General features: G+C 34.9%; 1 protein-coding gene across 1 annotated transcript in view; it reads left to right on the top strand.

The window, feature by feature from the left end:
- PCNA (Proliferating cell nuclear antigen) overlaps positions 1 to 18,444 on the top strand; it is a 47,365-nt gene extending 28,921 nt beyond the window's left edge. Inside the window, exons 5-6 of the mRNA XM_090408967.1 lie at positions 8,934 to 9,107; positions 18,210 to 18,444. Coding sequence (XP_090265093.1) covers positions 8,934 to 9,107; positions 18,210 to 18,289 — 254 coding nt within the window. The 3' untranslated portion in view covers positions 18,290 to 18,444. The remainder of the gene's footprint in view (positions 1 to 8,933; positions 9,108 to 18,209) is intronic.
- The last annotated feature ends 2,415 nt before the right edge of the window (positions 18,445 to 20,859 follow it).

Genomic DNA, 20,859 nt, shown 5'->3' with positions numbered 1-20,859 from the left:
TACGACAAGGTGCCAAGAGAGAAGCTATTCAGAATGCTACAGTTATATGATGTCAATGGAGCATCATATCAAGCAATACTTGGTCTTTATTTGAGTTGTAAGTCAGCAGTTAGAACTGAAGGAAGTACAGAAGGAAGGTGGTTTAATGTTAAATCTGGTATCAGACAAGGACGTACATTATCCCCTCTGTTATTCATTATCTATACGGATCACATTATGAAGGAAAGTGGTGTTAAACCTGATATCAAAATTGGAGATGTTAATCTCAGCTCTTTGCTTTAAGCAGATGATGTTATACTTCTAAATAAACCTGCTACAAGTCTGCAAGATTCCCTGACTAAATTGAATAACTGTTGTAAAAGATGGTATGAAGGTCAGCAATAAAAAGACAGACAATGAAAACAGGCAGAATAGTTGAAAATGTCAACCATTGTTGTGAACGGAGAACCTGTGGAACAAGTAAAACATTTCAGCTACTTAGGCACAAATTTTAGTGAAGATGGTAAATTAAATATGGAATAGACAACAGAATCGACAAAGCTGGTATGGTAGGAAGTCAACTGATTAAATTCATATGGAATAAGAGAGAAATTAGTCGGAACACTAAATTAGCTGTATACAAGACAGTGTTCAAACCAGTTTTAACTTATGGATCTGAGAGCTGGGTCAGAAGTAAAACACTTGACCAAAGACTAGAGACTGCAGATATGAGAGTCCTGAGAAAGATTATAGGTGTGAACAGATGGCATCAATGGCAGTATCATATTAAAAACGAGGATATTAGGAAAGAACTTGACATTGTCAACATCCAGGAATGCGTTAGCAGAGCTAATCTCTGGTGGTATGGTCACTTAAACAGAATGGGAGAAGAAAGATTTGCAAAACAAATTTTCTCTTCCAGGTTGGCAGGAAAATAACTCAGAGGAAGACCAAGGTATAGGTGAATTGATATGGTACGAAGTGCCTTAGACAATAGAAATATAAGATTTGACAATGTTGGAGTCTTGACAGTTAACAGATTGATTTGGAGTCAAATTGTAGATAGGAAGTTAGTAATGATGTAAATTTTTCATCTACTATCATATCCTGTACACCCCTTGAGGGTACATGGCTGGAATTTGATGATGATGACTTCTCAGATTGCATGAAAACTTGTTTGAAATCTGGAATAATAAAAAGGCATTATTCTGTGTTCATTGTACTTCTTTATGATACTCTGCAGAAGAATCACTGTTTATTCTTCTGTAGTAGGGTGAAATGAGATTTTACTTTTCACTTTTGTAGTTTACATAGGATGTATATGGAGAATATTTGTTCTGCATATATAATAGTGTGTTATTTGGAAATATCATGGCTTTTTGTGTTTAAATGGATATCCTGGTAAACTGTGTGGAAGATTATTGAAATTTGAAAGAAAAATTGGCCATGATTTTTTTTAGAAAATCCCAGTATATACATTTTTCATAAAAAGCATATTAAGTAATATCCAGGCCAACTATATCCCAAAAGTTTACTTCAGAAATAAACAGGTGAAATTTGACAATCATCCAAAATACCTAGGAGTTACCATAGACAAAAATTTGACATTTAAATATCATCTAGAAAATATTGCTCGAAAATTAAAAACTCGTAATAATATAATGCATAAACTTGCTGGTATTTCTTGGGGTGCTGATGCCAATACACTGTGTACTACCATGCAAAATATTGTGCTCCTGTGTTGCTGAACAACATACACGTTTCTTTAGTCGATGTCCAGCTGAATCAAACTATGAGGATAATATCTGAAGCTCCAAGATTACTCCTGGCTACTGGCTCCCAACTCTCAGTAATATAGCCCCTCTCTCACTTTACAGGGCCCAAGCCTTAAGCAAGTTATGGACAAAAATAATTGGAAACAGTTCCTTGCCTATCCACCAAGACATTTCCTTCCACACCTCACAAAGACGGAAATCCGGGCACTCTGCCTGGAGGAGTGCAATACAAATGAACAACCGGAACTTCGACCTATGCTAGTTATGGGGAGAGTATTGGCCTCAACATACCTCCAATCTTCAAATTCAAGATGCCATCTGGAGGGCTTCAATCTCCCTAGACATGTATGGACCACTTTAAAATGGATCAGAACAGGACATGGGAGATGTAAGCATCTCTTGCAGAAATGGAACTGGTCCGATACTCCAAACTGTGAATGCGGAATCCAGACTATCAATCACATTGTGCTTGAGTGCCCTATCTACTCATTCTCAGGTACTAAAGAGGACTTTTTAAAACTAATCTCAGAATCCCTGGAGTGGATCTGGGATTTAAGGATTAAGCTTTAACTCTTGACTCATAATTTTTATGTTTAATCATTTCAACCTATTGTACCTTTTTTTTAATATGATTTCTACAATTGTTCTATGCTGTTTTATGTAATATCCTGATACCTGTACATCATACGCTAAATAAATAAATAATAAAAAGCATTCTACATAATTTTTTTTTTAGTAATTCTTTGTCTGAGTGTAAAGATTTGAATTCTTTGCGTAGCAGTATATTAATTGTAATTTTCAGGATGGCATACATGCCTTGCTATAGGGTTAATTATTATTACATGTATGTTTTTAGGAAATAAGTTCTTGGTCAGTGTGCTATGGACTGTCTTCTTTTTTTTTTTGACAGAGAGCTGTTAACAGGATTTTCAACTATGGCTCTAGTTCCTAAAACACAGACCAAAATGAATGATTTTTAAATCTAGCAGTGTCAGGTGTGGTTGTTCAAAAGTAAGAGTAACCATGTATACGGCTGCACACAAATTTAATAATTTATTGCCTAACATTTGGATTCGAATGTAAAACCTGTTTATATTCACAAATTACTTTTCTATTCAGATTAATAGCCTGAAAAAGAGAGAAGCTGTCAAGTTATGAAATCTTTTATATTTTAAGCTCTTTTTTATTATTATTTTGTTTCATTACAGTTTTAATGATGCCTCATAACAAATGAGTTTAACATGAAATTTGTAGACATGGCAGTTTATTTTATGATATTATTTAATTTGTTATCTTAATTAAAGCACTGGAAATTATCAAAGTGGATTTTTAATCTAGAATCGAGGTTTTCGGTGGCACAAGCAAGCAGTCTGATTCAAGATTGTCGTGGTTCAACTTTAAATTTTTACATTTTCCCATTTATATTTATGTGAAATATTACTCATTTAGCACCTAAATACACACAAAAGTGGAGAATGGCAGTCTCTAAACCTTTAAGACATGATACTTGGGTTGGAAAGCGATACCAGTTTATCCAAATGAATTTCGATCCCTATTTTGACAAAATAACCTGCAAGCAAATTATTGAAAATTGCTCCTGTTGGAAACTCCATAGACAACCTTCAAGAGGTACTGCATGTTTGGTCCAATGTTTTGTGAATATCATGCTATCTTCTCCCATTGGTCAATTGTCCAAAATGTTTGGTCCAATGTTTTGTGAATATCATGCTATCTTCTCCCATTGGTCAATAGTCCAAAATCTGTGCTGTCACGTCACTTGAAGGGATTCTTGTTATTGTAAAAGATGAATATCTGAACATCTACATTTTTTTGTACAATTTTGTAACTTGGTTATCTGCTGGGAAAATTCTTGTAATAAAAAGCCATGGGACAAGTTAATTTTGAGAGCATATAGAGAGATTTTAAGACTGAAGATGCCTTTGTATAGTGCATTCATGAGGATGGTGCAACATTTCAAACTCTGGATTCAAGAATTACATAATGGACGTATGTTAGAATTTTTTGGCATAAATTTTCATTCAGATATCAAGGACAACTTCAGTATGAATTCAAAATCAAACAAGGCAAGTAATTTCATGAAGGCTCAACAATGAGAGCATGTCAACCAAACAAGGTAGAGTAGTACATTCTAAACTGTTCTAAATTCCTAACATTATTAACTAGAGAAGGCTTGCTAAGAATAATTTCCCATAATGAGGATAACTTAAGTATGTCCAAGTTATTCAGATTGTGGCAATGTAGCAAGTCTCCATGGCTTTTTTATACAACTGCTCCGTAATAAAACTTGTGTGACTTAGAAGTGCATGACTTTACTAGTGTTGATGTGACAGCTGTTTTCTCTTTCTTTCTCTTTCATCTAGTAACATATTTTAAAAGGCAAGAAATTCATTTCTGATTTTTTATAAGTGAATATATTCTGTATAAGCATGTATATAAAAAAAGTGCAACTAAAATACATGAGTAGTAGCGTTTTCTAAATTCAAACTTTAATTGAGAGCAAGCATGAAGTTGCTTTCCGTATGTTTTTCCAATTTCTATCTGGTATCCTCTTGTTATTACACGCTTGAGATTTTACATGAAGCTGAATAGCAAATTATAACCACATTGCTCTGCATCATCTAAACATCTGCTCTCCATTGCCAATCAGAAAGTGGTTTCAAAGTTTGATATGTTTGCAAAAATATTTCCTGGTTTTTTCATAATCCAGAGAGGACTTGTTTATGAAACTTTTGCAGTTTCCAGGGGAATGATCTAAATAATACCCTTGATACTTGAGGGAAAATTTTATCATCATCAAATTCCTGCCGTGTACCATCAAAGGGTGTACAGGATATGATAGTGCAACATGAAAAATTTACATCATTACTACCTTCCTATTCTACAATTTTCCTCCAACTCAATCTGTTACCTGTCAAGACTCCAACATTGTCAGATCTTATATTTCTATTGTCTAGGGCACTTTGTACCATATCAATCCACCTATACCTTGGTCTTCCTCTGGGTCGTTTTCCTGCCAACCTGGAGGAGAACACTTGTTTTGATAATCTTTCCTCGCCCATTCTGTTTAAGTGACTATACCACCTGGGATTAGCTCTGCTAACACATTCCTGAATGCGGACAATGTCAAGTTCTTTTCTAATATCCTAATGATATTAATGATATTGCCATTGATGCCATCTGTTCATGCCTCTAATCTTTCTCAGGACTCTCATATCTGTGGTCTCTAGTCTTTGGTCAAGTGTTTTACTTCTCACCCAGCTATCAGATCCATAAGTTAAAACTGGTCTGAACACTGTCTTATACGGCTAATTTAGTGTTCCGACTAATTTCTCTCTTATTCCATATGAATTTATTCAGTTGACTTCCTGCCATACCAGCTTTGTTGATTCTGTTGTCTATTCCATATTTAATTTACCATCTTCACTAGAAATTGTGCCTAAGTAGTTGAAATGTTTTACTTGTTCTACATGTTCTCTGTTCACAATGATGGTTGACATTTTCAATGATTCTGCCTGTTTACATTGTCTTTGTCTTTTTATTGCTGACCTTTATACCATATCTATTACAACAGTTATTCAATTTAGTCAGGGAATCTTGCAGACTTGTAGCAGATAATGTGATCCATATAGTTAATGAATAATAGAGGGGATAATGTATGTCCTCGTCTGATACTAGATTTAACATTAAACCACCTTCCTTCTGTACTTCCTTCAGTTCTAACTGCTGACTTACAACTCAAATAAAGACCAAGTATTGCTTGATATGATGCTCCATTGACAGCATATAACTGTAGCATTTTGAATAGCTTCTCTCTTGGCACCTTGTCATATGCCTTTTCCAGATCAACAAAACTTAAATACAAATCTTTGTTATATTCCCATGATTTCTCCACTATTTGTTGTAAAGTGAAGATCTGATCCTGACAGCCTCTATTTGACTTGAATTCAGCTTGTTCTTCACCACACTTTCATTCCACAATTCTTCTCAACCGTTTCTCAAGTATGCTTGCATAAATCTTACCAGGAACACTCAGTAGGGAAATACTTCTGTAATTCTCACATTCAGTTTTATTACCTTTTTTATATATGGGTACTATGAGAGCTCTACTCCAATCATCAGGAATTCGTCCCTCTGTCCAGGCTTTCTGAACTCCGCAGTGCAGCCACTGTAAGACTCTTATACTACCATACTTCAGCATTTCTGGTCGAATATCATCTACTCCTGCTGCCTTTCCACATTTCAAGCCTTTGATGGCTTTTTCTATTTCAGGTATGTATTCCTGACTTTATGCCTGTTGAGTGTGTTTAACCATTGTGTTATCACCGCTTGTTTCATTTAGCAATTTTTCGAAGTAATTACTCCATACTTCTAGATATCTTTTTCTCCTGTTTTCATGTCACCTTTATCATCTCCAACTCCTTTTACAGTGCTCTTTCCTCCATTCCTAAGCTTCTTCAACAACCTCCAGAATATTTTGCGACCTTCTTGATATTTATTTTCTATGTTCTTGCCAAAGTCCTCCCATATCAAAAGTTCCTGTCAAATACAGCTTGTGCTCGATAAATGTAAGAAAGCTAAACACTGTAAAACTAGCTAAACTCTAGGAGTACAAGCTGACTTATTTGCCAGGAACTTTTGATATGCTTTATTCTTTTCCCTTCAATGCCTCTTTAACTTTCTGTGTCCACCATGGAGTTCTGATTTTTCTATCCTTGCAGACAACCTCACCACATGCCTCTCTGGCTGAATCAATCAGGGTTTTCTTCAAAGCTTGCCACTGAATTTCCAAGGTTTGGTTTCTATTCTCAAACTCTTTCATTTTTTCATCAATCATGTTTGTGTATTTTAGTTTACAGTGTTTGTGTATTTTAGTTTACAGTTCACATCTGAGAGCTGCTCAACTTTTATTCACTTTAAAACTTTCTCACATTTCCTTCTTTTCAATGTAAAATTCAATTTTATCCAGCTCAAGACTAGCAGGTGATCACTTCCAATTTCAAATGCCCTGTACCCCTGGTGTCCTGCACCAGGGAGAAAACATCAATATTGACAATAACATAGTCTGTGTGCTTCTTATTCCTTACTTCTTCTCTCCATGTGAATTTGTGCACATTTTTATGTTGGAACATGGTGTTAGTAATAACCAGTCCATGTCCTGAGCAGAAATCCAACAGGTATTTGTCATTATTAGCTTTGCTTTTTTCTCCAAATTTTCCCAAAATATTTTTTGTATGTCTGACAATCACTTCTTACTCTGCTATTTAGATCCCTAACAAGGACCAACTTTTCCTATTTCATTGTGTCAGTTGCTTTCTCTAAAGCCTGAAAAATTCCTCCACTTCTACCTTAGTAGACCCTTCTGTGGGACCATAGGCACAAATAAGTCTCATTGTCCAGTTTCCCATTCTCATATTTGCCCATGTTACTCTACTTAAGACTGCCTGCCATCCAAGAAGATGAGCCTCATATTTAGTGTTGAATACTATGGCTACTCCTTCTTTTCCTTGATTGTCATTGCCTGAATATAACATTTTGTATTTATTGCTCAGAAAGATCTCGCCAGTTTTTGTCTTTTTTTGTTTCAGTCACCCCTATTATGTCGATCTGGTACTTATCTAATTCCTCAGCTAGCTCCATTTCTTTGCTATTCAGGCTTCTAATGTTGATAGTACTGCTCTTTAACTCTGGTGTGTTTCAGATTTGTTCCAGTAGCTGACTTTTTTCTGTTCACCTTGGTTCCCTGGCGAAAACAATGGGGGCCTTGTTTAACCGGACGACGCCCCAGCCGGCATGAAATTTTCTCATGTTGTACCATCATTTTCTATTTTGGTTTAAGTTAATAAGAATATAATTTGGTCAGCCCATCCTCTTTCATTCAGTATCCAGACAGATACCCAACATGCTGCACCACAAGAAGGTGAGGATTGGACATAGGTCAGAAGCCTGGGTTTGTTCTCGGCATTTCTTTAAAGGCTATATGGAGGTCTCTCAGTTATACAGCTTTGACCCTTTAAGCATCCCCAGAGAAAATTTTATGCCAATTAAAAAATTGCTGTGTGTATATTTATGTGTCAACATTTTACTCCTTGGTTGGAAAGACTTAAGTTCAGATCCTGTGTAGGATGTAAGAATTCTTTTTATAGGTGAAGGTTTTAGTTAGATGATGTGTAGAAACAGTGGAATTTTATTTCTGCAAAACAGATCAGCCAGATCATGTGCAATTAACAGATATGATATACTCACTTATCACATCATTGGCTAGAATATGGACATCTGCAGATAATCAGGGTTTTTCTTATCCTTCTCTCACAACTATTCTGGTTCCAGAAATTCAGTAGGCGTTATTCACTCTGTAATGTAGTGATTACAGGCAATGCCTAACCTGTGAAACTGAAGAAGCTCATTGAGGTGAAGTTCATATAAACATGAACTGGTTTCAGTGCCGATAAGATGGCATTAGTCTGGAAGAAGGCTGAACTGGAAATCTTGATGTCAGCTAACCCTGCTTTTTCTTCAGCCTCTCGGACCTTTACTACTGTGGACTACTCAATCCAGTGGTGAATACCCTAGTGCATGCCTTATTCTTACCTATATGATAAAATTTTGATGCAGTGTTCTTAGAATGTGTATCTAAAATGTTGCTCATTATTGTAAAACAAAATTAAAACCTTTTAAACACATTTAAACATTTTCCTGTTAATTGTAATTGGTTGTTTAAGTGTTTTGGCATATGTAAAAAAAACATCTGGGCTATTCTTTTTTTTTTTTTTTTTTTTGTGTGTGTGTGTGGAGAATCCATATTTTCTCAGGAAGTGTTTATGTATTCCATGCAGATATGGAAACCTGAGTGTATATAATGAAATATAGCCTCCTTTTTTGCAAATGCCAAACTTAATTTAAAAAAAAAATAGAAATTCAAAATATACAGCATCAATAAGGAAGAACTGCATGTCTGGATTATTCTGACATGTTTTCTTCCGTTATCATTATTACATGCTAATGACCATTTAAGATATGGTCATTGATATGCTCCTACAACTATATCCGTTTCTACTTTTTTGAATGTAGTATTTACTTAAGAAAGAAGCATGCATATCTATATGCATACACTCTTGTTGTCTGTGCATTTCATTACTATATTTTTGGCCTGCTCTGTAGGTAATGTTAAACTTTCACAAACTGCTAATGTTGATAAAGAAGAGGAAGCAGTCATCATTGAGATGCAGGAGTCTGTAACCTTAACATTTGCTCTTCGATATTTGAATTCTTTTACAAAAGCCACCCCTCTCGCATCCCAGGTCCAGTTATCAATGTCTGCAGATGTGCCATTAGGTAAATTTTAAACTGATTTATATGGTAATATCTTCAATTTTTATCAGTTAAAACATTGCATTTAATAGATATACTGGTGTGTTGTGTGTTAACATTTCAGTCATGTAAATATTGTAATGAATCAAATTTCAGCCACTAATTGTGAAAATGTTTTCATTGTATTAAGATTTATTTTACAAGAAAATAACTTAATGGTAACTTAAATATAAAAAGCCAACAGGCTTTATTTTGGCAATATAAACATTAATTAAATAAAGGGGATATTAGATCCCACATTGTTTTAAAACCGAATAAGAAACTCAAAGATTGGAATCAGAGAGTTTCATGCCGAATATAGTATTAAAAAAACTATAAAAGTATCATACATAATATACATAATTTTTGTATTTTGAAAGTGAGTTATTTGATTAATCTGTTAATTTTTCTTGGCATCTTATTAATTATGGTGGCCATCTTTATTCTGTTGATCCATAAAATTTTTCATAATTTTGGAATTTCAAAATTAATTAGCTTATTTCCTGATTCTGATTTTCTTCTTCTTTACGTGCTGAATGCTCTTTTTCTTCACCATTTTGTACTCTTGATCCTCTAGACTAAGTTTTATATATGTGTGTGTATATATATATATATATATATATATATATATATATATAAAGTGGCATATTATGCCCAAAATCACATTGAATTCAAACCTTTCTTGTATGAAAAAAATACCTCAAATTTTGCAATAAATTAAACAGAAAACTTTTCTTAAGCAAAATTCATCCCATTCGGTGATTTTTGTCAATGAATAAAGAAAGAATTGAAAACAGAAAATGAATATTAGAATATATCACAGCTATATCCAGTCAATGAGAAGTCCACTACTGTTCTGCTTTAGTAGAGCTTGAAAGTTCTTGTAGTCTTTAAATATCAAAGGTTCTCAGCATGACTGATCGTGATTATAGCTAAAAATTGGTTAAGATAGAATAAAATTTTAAAAGTATCATACTTCAAACTGCAGTGCACTTGTTCTTTGCAAACCTTAACAATATGAAGTTGCATTAGTTACATTATTGCTGTGAAAATTATCATCATCATCAAATACCTGCCATGTACCCTCAAGGGGTGTACAGGATATGATAGTACTACATGAAAAAAATTACATCATTATTAATTTCATATCTACAATTTTCCTCCAAATCAGTCTGTTACTTGTCAAGACTCCAACATTATCAGATCTTATATTTCTATCGTCTAAAGCACTTTGTACCGTATCAATCCACCTATATCTTGGTCTTCCTCTGGGTCGTTTTGCTGCCAACCTGGCAGAGAACACTTGTTTTGCTAATCTTTCCTCGCCCATTCTGTTTAAGTGACCATACCACCTGAGATTAGCTCTGTTAACACATTCCTGGATGCTGACAATGTCAAGTTCTTTCCTAATATCCTCGTTTTTAATATGATATTGCCATTGATGCCATCTGTTCACGCCTATAATCTTTCTCAGGACTCTCATATCTGTGGTCTCTAGTCTTTGGTCAAGTGTTTTACTTCTGACCCAGCTCTCAGATCCATAAGTTAAAACTGGTTTGAACACTGTCTTGTATACAGCTAATTTAGTGTTCCGACTAATTTCTCTCTTATTCCATATGAATTTATTCAATTGACTTCCCACCATACCAGCTTTGCTGATTCTGTTGTCTATTTCTATATTTAATTTATCATCTTCAGTAAAAATCGTGCCTAAATAGCTGAAATGTTTTACTTGTTCCACAGGTTCTCCATTCACAACACAGTTGACATTTTCAATGATTCTGCCTATTTTCATTGTCTTTGTCTTTTTATTGCTGACCTTCATACCATATCTATTACAACAGATATTCAATTTAGTCAAAGAATCTTGCAGACTTGTAGCAGATTTATTTAGAAGTATAACATTGTCTGCATAAAGCAAACAGCTGACATTAACATCTCCAATTTTGATATCATGTTTAATACCACTTTCCTTCATAATGTGATCCATATAGATAATGAATAACAGAGTGGATAATGTACATTCTTGTCTCACACCAGATTTAACATTAAACCATCGTCCTGTACTTCCTTCAATTCTAACTGCTGACTTACAACTCAAATAAAGACTAAGTATTGCTTGATATAATGCCCCATTGACACCATATAACTGCAGCGTATTGAATAGCTTCTCTCTTGGCACCTTGTCATATGCCTTTTCCAAATCGACAAAACTTAAATACAGATCTTTGTTATATTCCCATGCTTTCTCGACTATTTGTTGTAAAGTGAAGATCTGATCCTGACAGCCTCTATTTGGCCTGAATCCAGCTTGTTCTTCACCAAGCTTTTCTTCCACAATTCTTCTCAACCGTTTCTCAAGTATACTTGCATAGATCTTGCAAGGAACACTCAGTAGGGAAATACCTCTGTAATTCTCACATTCAATTTTATTTCCCTTTTTATATATGGGTACTATGAGTGCTCTACTCCAATCATCGGGAATTCGTCCCTCTGTCCAGGCTTTCTGAACTATGCAGTGCAGCCACTGTAAGACTTATACCACCATACTTCAGCATTTCTGGTCGAATATCATCTACTCCTGCTGCCTTTCCACATTTCAAGCCTTTGATGGCTTTTTCTACTTCAAGTATGGATATGTATTCCTGACTGCATGCCTGGTCGGTGTTTTTTATCACCGTGCTGTCATCACTGCTTGTTTCATTTAGCAGTTTTTCAAAGTAATTACTCCATACTTCAAGGATATCTTTTTCTCCCGTTTTCATTTCACCTTTATCATCTCTAATTCCTTTTACAGCACTCTTTCCTCCATTCTTAAGCTTCTTCAACAACCTCCAGAATATTTTGCCACCTTCTTGATATTTATTTTCTATATTGTTGCCAAAGTCCTCCCATGACTTTTGTTTAGCTAGTTTTACACAGTGTTTAGCATTCTTGCATTTGTCTCTATATTCTCTAAGAGCACAAGCTGACTTATTTGCCAGGAACTTTTGATATGCTTTCTTCTTTTCCTTCACTGCCTCTTTAACTTCCTGTGTCCACCAGGGAGTTCTGATTTTTTTATCCTTACAGACAACTTCACCACATGCCTCTCTGGCAGAATCAATCAATGTTTTCTTCAGAGTTTGCCACTGAATCTCCAAGGTTTGATTCCTGTTCTCAAACTCTTTCATTTTCTTTTCAATAATCTTTGTGTATTTTAGTCTACAGTTCACATCTGAGAGCAGCTCAACTTTTATTCGCTTTAAAACTTTCTTACATGTTATTCTTTTCAATATTAAATTCAATTTTATCCTGCGCAAGACTAAATAGTGATCACTTCCAATTTCAAATCCTCTGTACACTCTGGTGTCCTGCACCAGGAAGAAAACATCACTATCAACAATAACATAGTCAATGAGACTTTTCTTATTCCTAGCCTCTTCTGTCCATGTGAATTTGTGCACATTTTTATGTTGGAACATGGTGTTAGTAATAACCAGTCCATGTCCTGAGCAGAAATCCAACAGATATTTGCCATTATTATTAGCTTTGCTCTTTTCTCCAAATTTTCCCAAAATATTTTTGTATGTCTCACAATCATTTCCTGCTCTGCTATTTAGATCCCCAACAAGGACCAATTTTTCATTGTGTCTGTTGCTTTTTCTAAAGCCTCAAAAAAACTCCTCCACTTCTACCTTAGTAGAACCTTCTGTGGGACCATAAGCACAAATAAGTCTCATTGTCCAGTTCCCCATTCTCATATTTGCCCACATTACTCTACTTGAGACTGACTGCCATTCAAGAAGATTAGCCTCGTATTTTGTGTTGAATACTATGGCTACTCCTTCTTTTCCTTGATTGTCATTGCCTGAATATAACATTTTGTATTTATTGCTCAGAAAGATCTCACCAGTTTTGGTCTTTTTTTTGTTTCAGTCACCCCTATTATGTCAATCTGGTACTTATCTAATTCCTCGGCTAGCTCCATTTCTTTGCCATTCAGGCTTCTTACGTTGATAGTACCGATCTTTAACTCTGGTGATGTTGAGTTGGGGTTTGTTTTCAGATTTGTTCCAGTAGCTGACTTTTCGCTGTTCGCCCTGGTTCCCTGGCGAAAACAACGGGGGCCTTGTTTAACCGGGCGACGCCCCAGCTGGCATGAAATTCTGTCATGTTGTACCATCATTTTTTGTTTTGTTTAACCAATAAGAATACAATTTGGCCGGCTAAATCCCAAATTGCCAGCCCATCCTCGTTCGTTCAGTATCCAAGTAGATACCCAACAGGGTGCACCACGAGAAGGTGAGGAGTGGACATTAGGTTAGAAGCCCTGGTCGGTTCTCCGCATTCCGTTAAAGGCTATGTGGAGGTCTCCTTTCAGTTATACAGCTTTGGCCCTTAAGCACCCCTGCTGTGAAAATAAATTGTATATTTTTAGTGTTTGTTCTATGTTTGCATTCATGCTAGCTGATGTAAAAACAGCATGTAATTAAATCGATATATTACTTCTGAAATTTGTTCATGAACCTTTTATTATTATTATTATTAATTCAATGTAATAGCAAGCTTATGTTTTGGCTTAGACCCTATGGTTCATTGTAATTACTGAACTATAGGGTCTAAGCCAACAAGAACAACAAACAGGCACACTGAAACATAATGAGCTTGCTATTATATTGCTCAGCATGTAAATTGCTTGCTTCACACCACTAACAAGATAATAAAATTCTTGATAAGTGACTCAACTTTTTTGTGCTTTAAATTCAGTTCTTAATTATTTGCAAACTCCAAGGTAATTTTTTTCATAGGGAAAAGGCTTCAGTCAAAGTGAGTTTTATCAGTAGTAATGTATTAAATTGCAGCAAATTGCACGTGTAGCATTGTGGTACCACCTCTGTGTCCACACACGCTGTTTTAGATTCTAGTTATCTACTAAGGGAACTCTTTCTGAGCCTTTTCTGCTCATTCTCAAGTTAGTCCTTTGCAATGGGTCCCAAATGGATTTTTAACCCTGCAATACAGGAAAAAATCAACTCTAGAACTTGTACTATTTGTGATGATAATGACCGGACTAGGTTCATGAAGTGGTGGTATTGTGTGCCATAATTGCTATTGGCTGTTGATGGAAACAGGCTACTTATCTACAAAAGTTAAGGCTGAAAGAGCTGTCTTTTCAGTTTGCAGAATAAAAGGTATCAGGATTTTTTAGTAGCATATTTAACATAAACAATTAAGACTAATTGTATTTTAATTCACTATATTGCTTTTTAAGACTTACAATATAGTCAATGAAATGCACTACTTTCTACTTTTTTGACCATGTTATGATGGTTACCCTCCAGAAAATATACCTTGCTGTGGTTCTTGCCATGTTTCTATTGTCTTGCAAATGATCATATATAATTTTTCAGTCAGTTGTGTTGTAATAAGAGTTTTTTAGGTTAAATGTACAATAGCATGACTTGTGACAGGGATGTTACAGCTGAAAAGAGTGCCCTGAAATAATCCAATAGGAATTGCGTAGGAAAGAAAATTAGGCATTCATCAGAAATACATTCCAAAATTGAGAAATTTGTGATTTACTAAGCAGACTACTAGTGACCTTCCAGTTTGTGCAGTAGTCCTCTTGAGACATGGCGTATTCCTGAATGAGAGCAACTGATCACGCTTGTCTAACTTATTAGGGCTTGGAATTTGAAAAACATCAGCTAATGAGAAAAGAAATTTGTTGATGTTACAGTGCATTCGGAGTATGGTGAATTAATGTTTCGCTAATACATTAAGTTTCTATTGCAAACTTGTAGAGACCACAGAAATTTATAATAGACAGTTTACTATAATAATCTTTTAGTGTGCCATTGTACTTGTGGGGTTTCAGTTGGGACTTCTAGTTTTCTGTGGTGAAACAAATTGTACCAACTTTGGGCCTGTATGATGGTCAAAATTTGCATCGATATGTATCCTGTATATCATGAAGGTTGTTTTCTTGATCATAAATAGTAAATAATAATATTTGGTTAACCGATCAAGTGTTGATCAATATTTTATTAATTAACTGGACCAACTAGTTTCGCCACACTTATCTGTTGGCTTCTTCAGGGCACTAACATATAGGTTTAAACACTCTCACAATTATGCGTAACTGCAAAACTGACTAGAATAATTACAAATAAAATAGTATCGAACGTGAGTGAAACACGTATCGCGTGTACAAGATCAGCTAGCTGTTGCTGAGGAACCTTCTGTAGTTTGTATTAAAGTTCATTTCTTCCGTTTTTAAGGCTCTGATTAGGGTTTTCCATATCTCTGGCAGTATTAGGCCTTGATTTCTGTTAAGGTTCACAGTAGAACTGTGGCTGCTTCTTTGAACATTCTCGAATGGTAATCTTCCTCTAAGTAGGGGGAACAGCTTTTGTCCCACTCAATGACATGGTTAGTTGTGGAGAAATGAGACGATAGCCCAGAAATGTCCTGTCTGTTGTTTTTGACATAGCCGATGTGCTCCTTTTGCCTGATTTCGAGGCTTCTCGAAGTCTGTCCGATGTAATTAGAGCCACATGAGCATGGAATATTATAGACTCCAGCATATTTGTAGAAAGGATGGTTGTCTTTTGGAGATCTTAGTAGTTTACGAATAGTATCTATAGGTTGAAATGCTACTCTTATTTTGTGTTGTTTGAGGAGATTGGCGAGCTTGTTGGAGATGCCACTTACATACGGCTTGGCAATGGGAAGCCCACTCTCACCTTCATGTGCTGACCTCTTTATGGAAGACTTAGAAAACAAAATCCTATCACAAATTTTTCCTAGACCTAAAATTTGGTTTAGATACGTGGACGATATCTTCATCATATGGAACAACAACAAAGATGACATATATGATTTTCTCAAAAAGATCAACGCTTTCCATCATTCTATTAAATTCACTCTGGAACTTGAAAGAGAAAAACAACTTCCGTTTTTAGACATCTTAATCAAAAAACAAACTGATGGCAGTTTAAATCTATCGGTGTACAGAAAACCAACCAATACAGGTCGCTACCTACATTTTAACTCCTCTCACCACATATCACATAAACTCAGCATTATACACATGTTAAAGAAAAGAGCTATTTGCATCTCAACGGACAACAAGACCCTTCAAGATGAGTTAAAATTTATTTCCAACAATCTGTACTTGAACGGCTATCCAAGAAGACTAGTCAATAAAATCCTTTTCTCTGAACCACCACAAAGAGAACAAGAAGACATTCAATATATAAAAACGATTGCAATTCCGTATGTAAGTGGCATCTCCAACAAGCTCGCCAATCTCCTCAAACAACACAAAATAAGAGTAGCATTTCAACCTATAGATACTATTCGTAAACTATAATTCTATACTATAATATAATATTCGTAAGTCTATAATATTCCATGCTCATGTGGCTCTAATTACATCGGACAGACTTCGAGAAGCCTCGAAATCAGGCAAAAGGAGCACATTGGCTATGTCAAAAACAACAGACAGGACATTTCTGGGCTATCGTCTCATTTCTCCACAACTAACCATGTCATCGAGTGGGACAAAAGCTGTTCCCCCTACTTAGAGGAAGATTACCATTCAAGAATGTTCAAAGAAGCAGCCACAGTCGCCCGTTCTACTGTGAACCTTAACAGAAATCAAGGCCTAATACTGCCAGAGATATGGAAAACCCTAATCAGAGCCTTAAAAACGGAAGAAATGAACTTTAATACAAACTACAGAAGGTTCCTCAGCAACAGCTAGCTGATCTTGTACACGCGATACGTGTTTCACTCACGTTCGATACTATTTTATTTGTAATTATTCTAGTCAGTTTTTATTCTTGTCAGTTTTGCAGTTACGCATAATTGTGAGAGTGTTTAAACCTATATGTTAGTGCCCTGAAGAAGCCAACAGATAAGTGTGGGGAAACTAGTTGGTCCAGTTAATTAATAAAATATTGATCAACACTTGATTGGTTAACCAAATATTATTATGTATCCTGTATATGTTATGTAAACAGATTATATGGTCATCTGTGAGAGGAGTAGAGTGCTTATTGTGATACCACTTACTGTGACATCCATGTTACCATGATTTTCTCAGATAGGAATGTAAGTTGAAACAGGTGTGGTATCATACCATAAAATAAAGAACACGTCTGCAACTGTTTGCCTTTTACACTCACCAAATTTTTAACTTGTGTGTTAGAGATTTGTTTTTGCTTGCAATTAGTTTGGAAAAACACGTTTTTAGGTTTCTGTCTGGTCTTGTGCAATATAATTAGATATTATGTTGATTACCACATGAATTGAAACATTCTGTGGTCATATATTCTGCATTTTTATCATTTAAAAAAAAAGGCTTTAGCGATTGTATAAAATTTTGACATGCATTGTGTTCTTCCACTTCCCCAGAAAGCGTAAGAAACTGATATTAGTGGATTTGTTTCAAATAAAGCTAGTGAGCTTTAAAAAAATATGGAGATATACACAACTTCAGATCATTGCACCTGCTGAAAGAGACTTGGGTGAAGATTTTACTGATAGCATAAAACTTATTGAATTCACCTTGGAAACTAGGAGCATGTTTTCCAGATCTTGAGGTAAATTAAATTTGTCATTCTAAGTAACTAGTCTTTAAAAGTAATTTTTAGGAAATCTGGTAACATCGTTAGTATACCACTAGCATTTTGCTTAAAAAAACAAAAAAAAAAAAACATTTCAGATGCTTTTAAAATGTGTCACGTAGGAGTGGTTTGAATATTGCATGATTCAAATTCCTAATAGGCATCCTTACAGCATGTAATTTTCCTCCAGGTTAGTCTCAATCGGTCTTCTGGATCTTTTTCTGTCATCAAACACCTGTTTTGCCCAACCTTTCCTCTCATTATTTTTAAGTGACCATATCACCTGAGATTAGCTCTGCTTACAATTCCTGAACCCGAACAGTCACATTCTTGTTATTACTATGGGTTGAAAGCCAGTTGAATATATATTCAAGAAAGAGCATTGAATAAAAAGATCCTGATATTTTATGTTGCATATTAGGAATGAAATCTAGTTGAAATAAATTACTAATACTAATTGATTTATTTACAGTTGTTGAGTTCAAAATTGAAGATATGGGATATATCCGTTATTACTTGGCACCAAAGATTGAAGATACGGATGAAAATTAAGGATTCAAGATTATTGTAAATACCCTCACTTACACATTGATTATATACCTTTTGCGAATACTGTGTGACCAGTGTACCTGAATTTGTCTAAATGTTAAAAAGGAGGCATGGGCTTTTGTTCAGTACTGAATTGAATAAAATGTTGTATAGTAAAACATTTGATTGTCTTTTTTTCTAAACAAATGTTTAGAAATCATGGCCTCTAAATGTTCTGTATTGAATACAGAACATTTAGCACTGCACTCTACACAAAATACAAAGGAAAGTTTTTATTATGCTTATCAGTACAAGTGGACACTATCTTTAAGTATTATTGGTAAAACACCATTCTTTCTACTCAAAATAGAATGTTCAATCTTTAATCAGATTCCAGTTGAACACTGCACCTTACTTGCTTAAAGGTTTCAAACTTTTTAGATGTGCTTGTATGACAAAACAACTAAATGCTGGCAAAGATTGTTAGGATTGTCATTTTGATGTTTGTATATTAATACTCTGAAGAACTACATTGGATAAAGAAGCAAAAAAAAAAATAGAATAAATTGACAGTTATGTGAAAAAAAGGGTCAAGTACAGGCTCGAAGGTTAAAGAAACAGTTGTATTAATTATTTTTAAAACATGTTATTTTACTTTAACCATGAGTAAAATTACTAAACAAGTTGGGGGAAGAATATACAGTAGCGAATTAATTACTTCAAATGCTCACATTTTCAAGAAAAATTTTAATTTTTGCAAGAAAATAAGTACAAAAATCAAACTGAACTTTACCTCATAATTTATGCGCTCTTCTGTTCTTAATAACTATATTAATTCACATAGGCATGGACTCTGCCAATGTAGAACACGTTTTTCTTATTTCTGCATCTCGAAAACATACGTTTATAATGGATTGTAATAAGTTATCCTTTGTATCACAATTTAATTTTCCAAGTTTCATTTTCACTATGACCTATTGGGTTAATGTCAGGAGAGAGTTGGCCACTGAAGCAATTGGATGTGATTTTTGAAGTGTGGCATGGAGTGAGATCCTGTTGGAAGATGAGTTCTTTGTCTTTTTGGATCCGTGGAACCACTCTTTTCTCCAATATTTTATTATTGTCACTTTTCATCCTAACGTCAACAGGCACAAGAGATCCTAGATCATGTGTAAAACAACTCCAGCACATCTTTGTAGCTGGGTGTTTAGGAGCTTGTTGAAATTAGGCAGAAGTCTTCTCAGCTGCTGATTTGCAAACATAGGGTACTCACTCTCCTTAGACAAAGAAATAGCTCTTATCCAAGAATATGACGACCTTCCATTTCCCAACAGTTTAGTCTTTGTATATTTTTGCCCACTGGAGCCTCTTTTTATGCATAGCCTTCATCAATAGTTCTCTCTTTTTTGGTCTGTGGGCAGTCCTCCCTGCTATCAACAATCTTCAACGGATTGTCACATTAGAAACATTAATCCCATTAGCTGCCAAATCTCTTAAGTCTACAGTAGACAATCTCAAATTAATTTTGTTTTTTTTAACTAGTAAATGATCTTGAGTAAGTGTATTTTCCTTTTTTTTGTCAGGAGAAAAGGTACCCATCTCCTTAAACCTCTAAAATGCATTAACAGTACCCAAACCAATGGCACACTTGTTAGCAATTTGTCTTTGAGTCATGGATGTATGCTGAGAAAGGGTACATATTTTTGAATACTTTCTTGGAGACAAAACATGCAACACTCAACGAAATAAAACCAAAATTATTGTGAACTGAAGCAAAAATCAAAAACTTGAAAATTTGGCTTGTTAGGATTAATTTGTTCACTATTGTAGATAAAGACCTCAAGTAATTTAAGAAAGCTTAGAAATTGTAAGTACTATAAAAGGAATCAGAAGTTGACTTAAAACTGAACATAACAATTTGCTACATGTCTGGAGTAATGCTTTGAAAAATTATTAAATAAGCAGTGAGAATGATAGTGAAAGATCCAGAGAGCATACAGTTATTACAAAAAAATTGGATATTAAAATATAAGGTCATCAAATTCCTGACATGAACCTTCTGGATGTATACAGGTTATTATGATAGTACAATATGAAAAAGTCATGATTATTAATCTTCCATTGATAAACCTAGATCTTGGTCTTTTTCCTGCCAAAGGACACTTGTTTTGTTAACCTTCCCTATCCCATTCTGTTTATGTAACTATACTGCCTGAGATTAGCTCTGTTAACAATGTCAAGTCATTTTTAATTATACACTAACATCGATGCCATCTAGTCTACTAATATTTCTGCTCACACAGCTCTGCTAACATTCTATTATGCATGGTATGTTAGGAGTGGTGTGAGGAGAAACTTTTTTTGTGAATGTGAGATAGATGAAGCTATATAAGAAATAATCTACAGGGTCATCAAAATTAAAGTATCCCAGTTTCATGATACAACATGGGTATTGCAGGAACAAATGCTGTTATTCATGCCTGCTCCACAACAGCAACTTTAATAGCTTGTTAACTGACTGGTTTACAATATCTGCCAGGTCTAACTCCCTGTTTCTTCAAAATGACTAAACATTCGTCACAGAGCACATACAG

Source organism: Typopeltis vanoorti, chromosome 19 (genome assembly GCF_054136105.1).
Source record: "Typopeltis vanoorti isolate ZY-2024b chromosome 19, IOZ_Tvanoo_1.0, whole genome shotgun sequence".
Classification (NCBI taxonomy): domain Eukaryota; kingdom Metazoa; phylum Arthropoda; class Arachnida; order Uropygi; family Thelyphonidae; genus Typopeltis; species Typopeltis vanoorti.
This window is presented reverse-complemented; position numbering and strand designations above follow the sequence as displayed.